Source organism: Suncus etruscus, chromosome 1, assembly GCF_024139225.1.
Source record: "Suncus etruscus isolate mSunEtr1 chromosome 1, mSunEtr1.pri.cur, whole genome shotgun sequence".
Classification (NCBI taxonomy): domain Eukaryota; kingdom Metazoa; phylum Chordata; class Mammalia; order Eulipotyphla; family Soricidae; genus Suncus; species Suncus etruscus.
Window position 1 is genome coordinate 64012248 of NC_064848.1, and position 15240 is coordinate 64027487.

The following is a 15240-nucleotide window of genomic DNA, read 5'->3' on the forward strand; positions in this document are numbered from 1 at the left end:
GTTACTTTAGCCACTCATTTGTTGTTAGGGCTACTACTTGAAGATTGATGTGCGTAGTAACTGTCCTTAATTTCTCTGTCAACTTAAACAATGTTGTTAGGAACCAGGGCTGGGGAGCAATATTGTATTGAATAAATGACCAGACTGTGAGCTCATGGGTGCTCAGGTGATTCTAAAAAATAAATAAAGGTCTACTTTTGCATTTTCAAGCATATTATTTCAAAAATGTAAGTTTTTATCAGTCACAACAGAAATTCATGATAATCATACCAGTATTCTTCCTCTGGGATCTTCTCTAAAGGTGGATCTAGACAGTAGATGTGATATGCCATGTTACATTCATCACATAAAAGCTGCATGTTGGGTTCCTGTTTACCACCACATGTATGACAGGAACAAGAATGGCACTTCTTGTCTGGGTCTCCACCACAAGAGTCACATTCAGGGTCATTTTTCCCTAAAAAGAACAGAACTATAGCAATCTCCATCTTACAACCACTTTCCTCTATTATATAAAGAAAATCATAAAACTGGCATAAAAATCTCTTAATGGAGAAAGAACTTACAAGGAAACATCAAGTGTAGAATTTCCCAAAAGAAATAGGGGGACGGTGGCAGGGATGACACAGTGGCAAAGTACTAGACTTGCATATGAAGGCCCTGGGTTTGAACCAGGCATCACATATGCATCCTTGCTATCCCAAGTATAAGGACCCATCCCCATCTCCGACACTTAACAAACTTTATTTAATGTGCCAGCCAAGGTGGAAGATAGGGGAAAGGGGAAGTTGATAGGGGCTTAGATGACGAAGTATGGAAGCACTGGTGATGGGAGTTGACAATAATGGTAGGATTTTTTAATTTATATATTTATATATATATTTTATTATTTAAACACCTTGATTACATACATGATTGTGTTTAGGTTTCAGTCATGTAAAGAACACCACCCATCACCAGTGCAACATTCCCATCTCCAATGTCCCAAATCTCCCTCCTCCCCACCCAACCCCCACCTGTACTGTAGACAGGCTTTCCAGTTCCCTCATACATTCTCATTGTTAGGATAGTTCACAATGTAGTTATTTCTCTAACTAAACTCATCACTCTTTGTGGTGAGCTTCCTGAGGTGAGCTGGAACTTCCAGCCCTCCTCTCTTTTGTGTCTGAAAATTATTATTGCAAGAATGTCTTTCATTTTTCTTAAAACCCATAGATGAGTGAGACTATTCTGCGTCTCTCTCTCTCTGTGACTTATTTCACTCAGCATAATAGATTCCATGTACATCCATGTATAGGAAAATGTCATGACTTCATCTCTCCTGACGGCTGCATAATATTCCATTGTGTATATGTACAACAGTTTCTTTAGCCATTCATCTGTTGAAGGGCATCTTGGTTGTTTCCAGAGTCTTGCTATGGTTAATAGTGCTGCAATGAATATAGGTGTAAGGAAGGGATTTTTGAATTGTATTTTTGTGTTCCTAGGGTATATTCCTAGGAGTGGTATAGCTGGATAGTATGGGAGCTCGATTTCCAGTTTTTGGAGAAATCTCCATATTGCTTTCCATAATGGTTGAACTAGACGGCATTCCCACCAGCAGTGGATAAGAGTTCCTTTCTCTCCACATCCCCACCAGCACTGCTTATTCTCATTCTTTGTGATGGACACCCTAGAATAGCTAAAGCAATCATTGGGGAAAAAGAATATGGAAGGAATTACTTTTCCCAACTTTAAACTTTACTACAAAGTGATAGTTATCAAAACAGCATGGTATTGGAATAAGAACAGGACCTCAGATCAGTGGAATAGGCTTGAATACTCAGAGAATGTTCCCCAGACATACAATCACCTAATTTTTGATAAAGGAGCAAGAAATCCTAAATGGAGCAAAGAAAGCTTTGCACACTAGCTAGCCACTTGCAAAAAATTGAACTTAGACCCCCAGTTAACATCATGTACAAAGGTAAAATCCAAATGGATTAAAGACCTCAATCTCAGACCCGAAACCGTAAGATATATAGAACAACACGTAGGCAAAACACTCCAGGACACTGAGACTACAGGCATCTTTAAGGAGGAAACTGCACTCTCCAAACAAGTGAAAGCAGAGATTAACAGATGGGAATATATTAAGCTGAGAAGCTTCTGCACCTCAAAGGAAACAGCGCCCAGGATACAAGAGCCACCCACTGACTGGGAGAAACTATTCACCCAATACCCAGCAGATAAGGAGCTAATCTCCAAAATATACAAGGCACTGACAGAACTTTACAAGAAAAAAACATCTAATCCTATCAAAAAATGAGAAGAAATGGACAGACACTTTGACAAAGAAATACAAATGGCCAAAAGACACATGAAAAAAATGCTCCACATCACTAATCATCAGGGAGATGCAAATCAAAACAACTATGAGGTACCACCTCACACCACAGGATTTTTTTTCAACTATAAAGAACTTTGTTAAACATGGCTATTTAATGAAATAAATTCAAAATAATTATTTATGGGATTAGAATGATACTACGGTGGGTAGGGCATTTTTCTTTTATGAGCAAGCATAGGTTAAATCCCCTGAATCCTATATGGTCCCCAAGCACCGCCAGGAGTTAATCCCTAAGTGAAACAGCAGGAATAATCCCTGAACATTGGCAGGTGTAGCCAAAACAAATAAATTACTATTTCTGGAGGACAGATAATTTCAAATTAAAGTTAAGTTTTGCCAACAGGAACCCTAGGTTTGAGCCCCAGCACCATATATTGCCCAGAGAACTGTTGGTGTACTCCTAAACAGAATACAAATATATCTGAAATGATTGGGCCCAATAATAAGCACTACGAAGTATAAGAGCAAAACAGAGAAATCATTAGGGTGCCATTTCAAGACAAATATGACACTTGAATAAAATTGCAGATTCAAATATTTCTGTGAGTACTAAAATCTAGGGAATGAAGGGCTATTATGTACCAGGAGGTCAATTTTAGTTCTTAGGTTTCCACAAAAAAAAAATACCCTTCGCTACTAATAGTAGTGGTATTTTTCTTTTTAAATTTCATTTTTTGGGAGTGAACCACACCTGGCAGTGTTCACAGATTACTCTGGCTCTGTGCTAATGGATCACTATTAGTAGTGCTGGTGGACCACTTATAATGCTAGGGATCAAATAAGGATTGCTCTATCTCTCTAGCCTTAAACTGAGGATGGGGGGGGGGGGGGGTCATTCCCCAAGCAGTAAGTAAGGATGGTCAAGGATCAATGAATCGAGGCAATACTCAGACCACAAGATTGGGTAAGGATGTAAGGATGTTTGATATCTGTGGTCCAAGGATCACCTGAGACACCACTGTGGTGTAAGGTCACTAGGGCCACACCTAGAGGTACAAATAGGCCTCCAGAGTATGCCCACTGGTGCCAGGGTTCAAACTTTAATCCTAAGGAATGCAAAGCATGCATTCTTGACTGCTGAACTATTCCCTAGTTTCACATAGTTAATTTTTTGGTTTGTTTTGGGCCACACCTAGTGATATGCTCAGGGATCATACCTATTGGTGCTCAGAGAACATGAGGTTCTGAGACATGAACCTCGCTGGCAGCCATATACTAGGCAATCTTCGTCTTTCCAGACCATTCAGTTGATTTTGTCTTCTTGTCACTTGAGTCAGTTTTGTAAAAATGTCGCAATTATAATCTACCTCCCTGCTTCCATCTAGGCCAACACACATTTTTGTCAAATATTTTACTGGATTTTCAGGATACTTGGTTAAACCTGTATGTTAGTTAGATGAGGAATAGTTGCATAGGCTTTGTGAAAAATAAGTTAAATCAGTTGAAAACTATACAGAGGCATGCAGATACACTAAATTCAAACAAGAAATTACAGAATTAAAGCAAAATGGATGGTAGTGGGAATGGCCCTAATTTACTGTCACTAAATGCCTGAAATACAACTGTGAAAGACTTACAATTTACAATGGCTTAAAAAAATTTTAAACAAATAAACAAAAAAATACAAATAACAAAATGGAGCAGGATGTTTTGCAGCCATACCTGGCAGTGCTCAGGATTCGATACATAGTGCCAGGAGTTAAACCTAGGTTGACCATATATGCAAGGCAAGTGCTAAATCTATCTGGACCAAAACAAAAGTTGGTATTTGCTTTATTTTAAAGTTGTGGCCACACTTTTGGCTCTGCACTTGGGAATTATTCCTAGTGATACTAAAGGGACCATATAGGATACCAGAGATCAAACTGGGTGGGGTGTGGATGAGGCAGAACAAAAGTTCTTTAAACAACAATATATATTCACATACATTTAAAGGCAATCTAAAAAAATATTCCTGGAATAGCATACCACTTGGAATCTTAAGAACCTCTTTAGAAATTCTACGCTCGTCTGTATTTTTCTAATTTTGTAACTTTAAGAACTATATAACTAATTTATTTCTTACAAATGTACAACACATTTTAAGAAAAGTGACCATGTCAAAGCTGATGAAGCCATGTAAAGGAAATGATCTTTGACAACAGAACCTGGCAAAAAAGAGTGAAGGAAAAGGCAACCGATTTTAGTAAGAACTTTTTGAGAGATTACTGTATATCCTACTTGACAATGGAGGAAAGAGCATAATTTGGTTCACTTCCATTATGTCAGCAGTAATAAAGGAAGTAATGAATGAATAATAGATTTAAAAGCTTGGGCCCGGAGAGATAGCACAGCAGCGTTTGCCTTGCAAGCAGCAGATCCAGGACCAAAGGTGGTTGGTTCGAATCCCGGTGTCCCATATGGTCCCCCGTGCCTACCAGGAGCTATTTCTGAGCAGACAGCCAGGAGTAACCCCTGAGCACCGCCGGGTGTGGCCCAAAAACCAAAAAAAAAAAAAAAAAAAAAAAAAGATTTAAAAGGTTAAAGGCCTGTTTAAATTTTTTGGTTCGGAGAATTATCAACAGCAAAACTGCTGTTGTTCTGAAATGCTTCTTTTTTTTTTTTTTTTAACTCAACAAGTTGTAAAGGCATAGATATGGGCCATAGAGAGAGTATAGGGATGAAGTTGCATGCCTTGCATGAGAATGACCATGGAGTTTGATCTCTGGCACCATATGATGTGTTAAGCACCACTGGCTATGGTATAACTCTCTCCCAAATTAAAATAAAAGAATTCATAGAAGTGTATCTGTGTAGCTATGTGATTAGCTTTAAGCAGACCAAAGAGTAATAAATATAAGCATACAGTGAAAAAACACAAGGACATGACATAAATCTTGTTAATAATGGTTTTCTATTGTATCTTAATACCTAAGTCAAATTAAGTTTACTCTTGATTTATCTTTATTTCTAGGATATAAAAAACCATGCACAGGATGCTTTAATGTTCTTTATTCAACTATAGTGAAGCTAGAGCAAAAGTACAGCAGATTGTGCTTGCTTGACATGTAGCAAACCCAGATTTGGTCCTTGGTGCTCCACCTAGCCCACCAGAGTGGTCCCTGAGCACAAAGCCAGGAGTTAAGTCCTGAGCAGTGCTAGGTGTGTCCCCAAAACAAACAAAAGTATATATTAGAATTGTAAAATATAATAATGGGCTAGATAAATAATTAATACGGTTTATTAGTTTGTTAAAGATCTTTGCTTTGGCCCCATGGTTAAAAGCCTGTATGTGGCAAGAGGTCCAAATCTCTAGTATTACATGGTCCCTTCAGTGCCCACAAAAGGGAACACCAAGCATCAAGTCAGGCATAGTCTCTAAACTTTCCAGTGTGACTCCAAAACATATGGAAGAGGGAGGTCTTTGTGGTCTTCCTGTCAGTAGGTTTATTTTATTTTATTTTGGTTTTTTTTTTGGGTAATGGTCATACCCGGTAGTGCTATGGGGTTATTCCTGGCTCTACACTCAGAAATCACTCCTGGCAGGCTTGGGGGACCATACGAGATGCTGGGATTCAAACCACCATCCTTCTGCATGCAAGGCAAACATCCTACCTCCATGCTATTCTCTGGCCTCTTTGTGGTCTTCTAATGCTTAACACTATAGTAAGACATTATATTCTTTTCCAGAATGTACTAATCATTGACATTGTATAAAGTTAATACATTGCTTAAAAAATGAAATTAAAAAGATCTACCTAAGATACTACTGTAAAAGATATGTAAGCCGTTATGGAAAAAATTGTGTTTTTAATCAGAAACTTTCTTTGACTTACATGTATTATTTTATCAATTATATTATATGTTATGTTATGTCACTATATTATGTTATGTTAGTTTACCTCATTATGTTAATCAATTTTGTCTCTTGAATAAATTCTTACAATAAAAAAGATCATAAACCACTGTAATCAATTTGGAGAAATACTGAAACACATGAATGAAAAATACCTAGAATCGGGTACTATACCTGTTAAATATGTGCACTGAAAAGATAAGACTACAGTAGAATATTTGATTTATTACTTCCCCCCAATTTAAGGCTCAATCATCAATATTATTGACTGTACTAATATTAAAAAAGTTTTATAGGGCCAAAGGTTAAAGCTCTACCCTACCAGATAGCTCTGGACTAGCCCATTATTTAAATCCCGGCACATATGATCCCTCAGGACTGTCAGACCTGGCCTATAAGACATGGCCTACCCTTTGGTAGGGTCACAAACCAAAAGTTTCACTATTAAAAATTAATTTTTTGGAGCCTGAGAGAAGGCTCAAAGAACTAGAGCACATGTTTCACTTGTGGTGGGAACCTGGGTTCAACACTATTATCTACATGGTCCATTGAGAACCACTGAGAGGAATGGATCTCCAAATAGTAAGCTGGGAGTTGTCCCTACACATTGCCCAATGTGGTTTAAAGACCAACAACAAAAATTTGGATGATGGAAAATTTAAATGGTTCAATTTTTAATTTTACCCCCCTTTTTTTTTTTACTTAAAAGCACTCAGGTTTACAATAATGTTAATGATAAGGTCTTCAATTTAGACAGAATTTGTTATACAGAAAATTGCAAAGAATATGTTCATTGGGGCTGCACCAATAATAAAATTAATAAGACATTTGTCTTGCATGTGGTTGACCTGGGTTATATCCCCAGCATCCCATATGATTCTCTGAGGACAGCCAGAGTGATTTTTTGAGCCCAGAGCTGGGAGTAATCCCTGGGTACCTATCACCAAGTCTGTCTCTAAATCAAAATAAAATAAAAACAAATAAAAAAATGTCCATAAAATGCCAAGATGAGGAGCCAGAGCAACAGCACAGTGGGTAGGGTGTTTGCTTGGCACACTGCTGACTCAGGTTCAATATCCAGCATCCCATATGTCCTCTGAGCCTGTCAGGACTAAATTCTGAGCAGAGATCCAGGGTAACCCCTAAGCACTGCTAGGTTTGGCCCCAAAAAGAAAAAATAAGTCAAGATGAGAAAATATTTTTTGGAAAACAGGTAATAAGTTTATCATTTGGGAAAATTTATTAAACAACAATTTTAGACAAAAGAAATGCTTTGTGGGGCCGGGAAGGTGGCGCTAGAGGTAAGGTGTCTGCCTTGCAAGCGTGGTTCGATCCCCCGGCGTCCCATATGGTCCCCCCAAGTCAGGGGCGATTTCTGAGCACATAGCTAGAAGTAACCCCTGAGTGTCAAACGGGTGTGGCCCAAAAACAAAAACAAACAAAGAAATGCTTTGTTGGAAATTAGTTTTCCTGATAGTGATAGCTTTATACTTTTCCAAAATTATTCCCTGGATAAAATGTATAACAGTCTAAATCTGTAAGAAAAATTCATACTTAAAAACTTTCCATCTGCGAACGAGAGAGGATGAGCTCCAGGTTTCTCAATCTTGAAGATTTCATTTACGAATGTTATCTGGCAGTCATTTAATTTTCCTTCAGTACCCCTGTTTGAAAAAGGAAGAAAGATTAATTTGACAACAATACGTAATCCCTATCCAAGTGATTAAAAGTCAGCTTACAAATTCACTGAATGTTGTTCATTTTCAAACTGATATTATATTATTGCAATCATTAAGTTACTGTTTCCAGTAATGAAAAATATTGCAGATTTCACTTATTAGTATCAAGATAGCTATTTTACACATTTAAAAGACTAAATATCGGGTAGTGTCTAAAGATTTAAACATACTTCTAATATTAGTATGTTTCTGGATAAATAAGACTTTATTATATTAAGTCTTCCAAATTCAAGCCATATTTTTTCAGACATGAAAATCATGTTATAAGAACTGTCAATTACCTCGATTTCTGAGCACATAGTCAGGAGTAATTCCTAAGCGTCACCGGGTATGGCCCCCAAAAAAACTAAACCCAAAAACCTTCCAGTTAACTACTGAACTTTTCTTAAAAGCAACTTAAGACATCTTGGGGACTACTATAATATCCTCTATAATACAAAGGTTATCTTTTTTTAAAATAATATTTTATTTAAACACCTTGATTAAAAGCATGATTTTGGTTGGGTTTCAGTCATGTAAAGAACACCCCCCTTCACCAGTGCAACATTCCCATCACCAATGTCTCAAATCTCCCTCCTTCCGACCCCCGCCTATACTCTAGACAGGCTTTCCACTTCCCTTATTCATTCACATTGTTATGATAGTTCTCAGTGTAGTTATTTCTCTAACTGCACTTATCACTCTTTGTGGTGAGCCTCATGAAGTGAGCTGGAAGTTCCAGCCCTCCTCTCTTTTGTCTCTGAAAATTATTGCATCTTTCATTTTTCTTAAAACCCATAGATGAGTGAGACCATTCTGCGCCTTTCTCTCTCTCTTATATCGCTCAACATAATAGATTCCATGTACATCCATGTATAGGAAAATTTCATGACTTCATTTCTCCTGACGGCTGCATAATATTCCGTTGTGTATATGTAACACAGTTTCTTTAGCCATTCATCTGTTGAAGGGCATCTTGGTTGTTTCCAGAGTCTTACTATGGTAAATAGTGCTGCAATAAATATAGGTGTAAGGAAGGGATTTTTGTATTGTATTTTTGTATTCCTAGGGTATATCCCTAGGAGTGGTATAGATGGGGTCGTATGGAAGCTCAATATCCAATTTTGGGAGGAATCTCCATATCACTTTCCATAAAGGTTGGACTAGACGGCATTCCCACCAGCAGTGGATAAGAATTCCTTTCTCTCCACATCCCCACCAACACTGCTTGCTCTCATTCTTTGTGATGTGTGCCAATCTCTGTGGCATGCGGTGGTACCTCATAGTTGTTTTGATTTGTATCTCCCTGATAATTAGTGATGTGGAACATTCTTTTCATGTGCCTTTTGGCCATTTGTATTTCTTCTTTCTCAAATTGTCCATTTCTTCTCCCCATTTTTTGATGGGATTAGATGTTTTTTTTTCCTTGTAAAGTTCTGTCAGTGCCTTGTATATTTTGGAGATTAGCCCCTTATCTGATGGGTATTGAGTGAACAGTTTCTCCCACTCATTGGGTGGCTCTTGTATTCTGGGCACTATTTCCTTTGAGGTGCAGAAGCTTCTCAGCTTAATATATTCCCATATGTTAACCTTTGCTTTCACTATTATTATTATTATATTATATAATATTATATATTATATTATAAAATTTTAATTCACTATTATTATATTATATAATATTATATATTATATTATAAAATTTTAATTCACTATTATTACTATATTATATAATATTATATATTATATTATAAAATTTTTTGAGTCCCTGACAGAAATCTTCAAGAAAAAGAACTTTTCCTTTAGGCAAATAGTTTCTCAAGACTACACATTAGGCAATAGGAAGTTACTGAAAGTTGAGACCACTATTTCTATGCTTCTTCAGTGGGCACAGAACTGTAAAATGTAAATATATGTAGGTATATCTGTAAGAGAACTTATGAATTCAGATGAAGCATCTCTGTTCAAACTTACAAATAGCAGCTACATTCACTTGTCCCCCCCGCCCCTTACTGGTGAGCCCAGACCACAAGGCATGCAGACTCATCACTATGCAGGCACAGTCACAGCATCATTTGGGAAGCTCATGGCCTCAAACCGATCTGAGACACTTGCTAAAACCACCCAAAGTTATCTTCCATTTTCCATCTCTTTCTCGCTGGGGATCCCCAAATACACTTTTTGGCAGCAACAGTTTAAACTGGCATCAGCAGTGCATTAAGTCACTGAGTCATTTTCTGGACCTAGATAAATTTATCCTTTTAAAGTTAACGATATTGGTGCCAGAGCAATAGTATAGCAGGTAGGGTGCTTGTTTGCATGTTGCAAATCTGGGTACAATCCTCAACATCGTATGTAGTGCCCTGAGCAGAGGCAGGAATAACCCCTAAACATTACTGGCTGTGGCCCCACCCCCCAAAAAAAGCCAGTTCTATGTTTATTTTTTAGCCAATCAGAAAAATTTTACTTCTTAGAAGTTGAATGAGCATTACAGTGGGTGCTTGCCACACACAGAGCTGACACAGATTTTATCTCTGGCACCCTAGCACTTTATATGGTCCCCCACCCCAAGCCCTGCCAGGAGTGATCTGAGTGCAGAGCCAGCAGTAAGTTCTGGGCTCTGCCAGGTATGACCCAAACCCAAAAAATAGGGGAGAAAAAAATCCTCGTGCTAAAAGACACTAGGAATGCCAAAATCAAAATGTAGCAATACTTTATCTCAGTTTATACAGTTTCACTGGCTGTTGCAATACTTTCTTCTCCCCAAGTCTTAGTTTTTGTCAGTTCATATAACCATTACATATCATACTTTTTTATCCCACACAGGCATAGTTTTACTGTGGAAATATTTGTAATGCCTATCACACTTTTTAAAGCCAAAAATCCCTTAGATTTAAGGGATTTAATAGTTTCTTGATAGTTTTCAAAAATATTCCCTTGGAAGAAAATATTTTTAATGCCTATCACTCTTCTTTAAGCCAAAAATCCCTTAGATTTGAGGGATTTGATAGTTTAAGAATATTCTGTCACTGAGAACTATCATAACAAAGTCAATGAGTGAGGGAAGTAGAAAGCCTGTCTGGAATACAGGCAGGGGGGTGGGGAGGGGAGGGAGATGGAGGCATTGGTGATGGGAATGTTGCACTGGTGAAGAGGGTGTTGTTCTCTGTATGACTGAAACCCAAGTACAATCATGTTTGTAATCATGGTGTTTAAATAAAAAATATTACCATATATACTAGTGAATAAGCCGAGCTTTTCAGGCACAAAATCTGTGCCGAAAACCTTAACTCGGCTCATACTCAGGTCATACAGACTATTTGATTCAGAGAGCACACACTAAATCAAATACATGTAGTCTCCAGTAGTTTTCTGGAGGGGGCAGTGCTTCAGCTCAGTCCACAAGTTGTGGCTGAGCTGAAGAGGTAGGTAGCTGAACTGAACTGTGTGCCACTGAACTATTTAACTCACAATATTCTGCGCTTTGTATGAGACCAACAGCAGTGATGATGATATCTGCAAACTCAGTGATGATGACAATGTTTATGATGAGATCTTCACATCAGATAAAGCTGAAGCTCTGTTTGGACATACAGATGAGGAGGAGGAGGAATCCAGTTTTGAAGGATTTTAACCTTTGTGATTTAGCTTGACTACCTGTTAAGCTATGGTTTTCTGCACTTTAAAGTTTTAAAGTTATTGTTGCAAGTTTACAGTTTTTCTTTAGCAATAAATATTGAAAGAACAGTTAACCTACTGATTCCTCGATTATTGAAACTGTTTTGGGTACATATTTTTATTTTTAAATTTTACCAGTGGTTGTTGCATTTTCCACTTCAGCTTATACTCGAGTCACTAAGTTTTCCCAGTTTTTAGGGTAAAATTAGGGAGGGGGGGTCAGCTTATACTCAAGTATATATGGTACTTAAAAATATTCTCTAGGAAGGGTTCAAGCTGAAGAGACCGCACAGTGGGCAGGGTGTTTGCCTTGCACATGGTGGACAGGGTTCGATTCCCTGCATTCCATACATATGATCCCCCAAGCCTGCCAGGAATAACTTCTGAATGCAGAGCCAGAAGAAAACTGGTGAGCACTGCTGGATGTGGCCCCAAAACCAAAAACTAAACAAAAATCTTGAACAAAATTTTAAGTTTGTCTCTAACAGCAACCCACCTCAAACTTAACTTTAATTCTAACTCCCCGTTTTTTCACAATTTTTAATAGAATTTTATATCAATCTCCCTTTTAGATAATTTTGAGAAAATTAATATTGAACCTTGCAGGGGTCTCAAACTCGTGACCCGTGGGCCGTTTGCGGCCCGCCGTACAACATTTTGTGGCCCTGCCCTAAAGGAATCTTTTTTGTTTTGTTTTGTTTTAGTTGTTTGGGTCACACCCCGCAATGTTCAAGGCTTACTACTGACTTTGCACTCAAGGATCAACCCGACTTTGCCTCCTGCGGCCTGCAGGTAAATTGAGTTTGAGTCCCCTGCTAGGGTCATGACTTCACAGAACTCACTCTTGCTTGTTTTCTATTTATTTATTTTTTTTTTAATTTAAAGGTGGACCAGAGAGCACAGTAGTAGGGCATTTGCCTTGCATGCGGCCGACCATAGACAGATCCGGGTTCTATTACCATATGGTCCCGAGCCTGCCAGGAGGATTTCTGAGCAAAGAGCCAGAAGTAACTCCCCAGTTCCGCCAGGTGTGACCCCAAAACCAAACCAAACCAAACCAAAAACATTTAAAGGTATGACAGCTATAATCTAAATTGACAGAAAGTAGTTGTCTGTGACTAGAGATATTATAGGAGATGTTTACCACTTTACACGTTGCTGAGTCTCTGGGTCAATCCCTGGCACCACTACCAGAGCAGCATTCCAGAGCAGGGGTCTCAAACTCAATTTACCTGGAGGCCGCAGGAGGCAAAGTCGGGGTGATCTTTGAGTGCAAAGTCAGTAGTAAGCCTTGAATATTGGGGGGTGTGACCCTTGAGTGCAAAGTCAGTAGTAAGCTTGAACATTGGAGGGTGTGACCCAAACAACTAAAACAAAACAAAAAAGATTCCTCTAGGGCAGGGCCACAAAATGTGGTACAGAGGGCTGCAAACAGCCCACGGGCCGCGAGTTTGAGACCCCTGGAAGGAGGACCAGATGTATGTCCACCCCACCCCTGGCCCTCAAAGTAGTAATCAGGGAGCAAGGCTTACTAAGTAAGGTTAGTTTGGTGATTCTAACAGAACTCATAGAGTAATGAAAATTTCTATAATTTGATTATAGTGGTGTCAAAGATTTAGACACTTGATAATATTCATTTAAAATATATAGCATATGGGCCCAGAGAGATAGCACAGCAGCGTTTGCCTTGCAAGCAGCCGATCCAGGACCAAAGGTGGTTGGTTCGAATCCCGGTGTCCCATATGGTCCCCCGTGCCTGCCAGGAGCTATTTCTGAGCTGACAGCCAGGAGTAACCCCAGAGCATCGCCGGGTGTGGGACCCCCCCCCCCAAAATAAGAAAGGTCTTTAGGGCCCGGAGAGATAGCACAGTGGTGTTTGCCTTGCAAGCAGCCGATCCAGGACCTTAGGTGGTTGGTTTGAATCCCGGTGTCCCATATGGTCCCCTGTTTCTGCCAGGAGCTATTTCTGAGCAGACAGCCAGGAGTAACCCAGGTGTGGCCCAAAAAACCAAAAAACCAAAAAAAAAAAAAAAAAAAAAAAAGTTTGGGGCTGGCATGGTGGCGGTAGAGGTAAGGTGTCTGCCTTGCCAGCACTAGCCTAGGATGGACCACGGTTCGATTCCCCAGCGTCCCATATGGTCTCCCAAGCCAGGAGCGACTTCTGAGCACATAGCAGGAGTAACCCCTGAGCGTCACCGGGTGTGGCCCAAACACCAAAAAAAAATTTATATATATATATATAATATATATATGTAAAATATATATAGCATATTATTGTATGAGATTTATATGTAAAATTATTTTTTAATTATGAAAGCTTCCTTTCTGAAATCTCCTGGCTCTACTCTCCCACTTTATTTTTTGGTGCTCAGGAAGAACTTCTATAAATACTTGATCAAGAGTGCTGAACAGATCAGTGCAAGGGTTTGGCCAAAAAAGAAAAAAGAAGGAAAAAGAAAAAGATACCAAGGGTCACAAGGGCCACCCCAGAAGTGGTCAGGAAATCTATGTGGTGGCAACAATTTAATTTGAGATCTTGTATACATAAAGCAAGTGCCCTAGACTCCTGAGCTATCTCCCAGGTACTTCCTCTCCCATACTTTTGTTGTTTTTTTGAGCCATATCCAGCAGTGATATATCAGGGATTTATATGCGTGGCTCTGTGCTCAGGGATCACTCCTGGAGTTATTTGAGTACCTTATACAGTGCTGAGGATTGAACTCAGGTCATCTACATACAATGCAGGTGCCTTACCTGCAGCTAGACTATCACTAGGCCTATATTTTAAAAATACCTATACTCTTTTCACGTTCCTAAAATACTATCTATTCTTGTATTTTTTTTTTTTTGGTTTTTGGGCCACACCCATTTGATGCTCAGGGGTTACTCCTGGCTATGCACTCAGAAATTGCTCCTGGCTTGGGGGGACCATATGGGACACCGGGGGAATCGAACCGCGGTCCGGTCCGTCCTACGCTAGCGCTTGCAAGGCAAACACCTTACCTCTAGCGCCACCTTCCCGGCCCCTATTCTTGTATTTTTAACTTCTGTATTTTAACTTCTTTATAAGTAACATATGATTTTATTTTTAATTGAGCTAGTCTTGCCTTTAATTTTACCACTTATTCACATGCTGTTAAATTAACAGCTGATCTATTTTAAAATGTTTCAAAAATGCTTTTTGTTCAACCGTTTCACTTTTTAATTTTTGTTTTGTCTAAATGCATGCTTTTAAATTATTCTAATACTTAGAGATCTATTCCCATCTTAGTTTAAAATGCTCTATCAATATTTAGTGATCCTGAGATTGCACCATGCGACCTAGACTATACTGAAAAGCTGTGTTTTCCACTCTGTACTACAAAGAAAAAATAAATCTTCATTAATAAAAATTACTTTCTCCACTGGAGAAAATAAAATGAGATTGCATAACAATTCTTATCACATCCTCAGTATAAAATTGATGAAGACATAGTTTACAACCAAAACATAAATTCATTCCTTCTAGAATCCTGTGTGTATACCCCTGTCGGAACTATACAGAAAAAATATATCTCCATTAATAAATTTTTACCACTGAAGAGGAGTGACAGCAGTGAGTAGAGCGCTTGCCTTCCACTCAG

General features: G+C 38.7%; 1 protein-coding gene across 1 annotated transcript in view; it reads right to left on the reverse strand.

The window, feature by feature from the left end:
* UHRF2 (ubiquitin like with PHD and ring finger domains 2) overlaps window positions 1-15240 on the reverse strand; it is an 89041-nt gene that overhangs the window by 19891 nt on the left and 53910 nt on the right. The window contains exons 5-6 of the mRNA XM_049773230.1: window positions 7779-7888; window positions 271-457 (exon numbers count right to left, since the gene is read on the reverse strand). Coding sequence (XP_049629187.1) covers window positions 271-457; window positions 7779-7888 — 297 coding nt within the window. The remainder of the gene's footprint in view (window positions 1-270; window positions 458-7778; window positions 7889-15240) is intronic.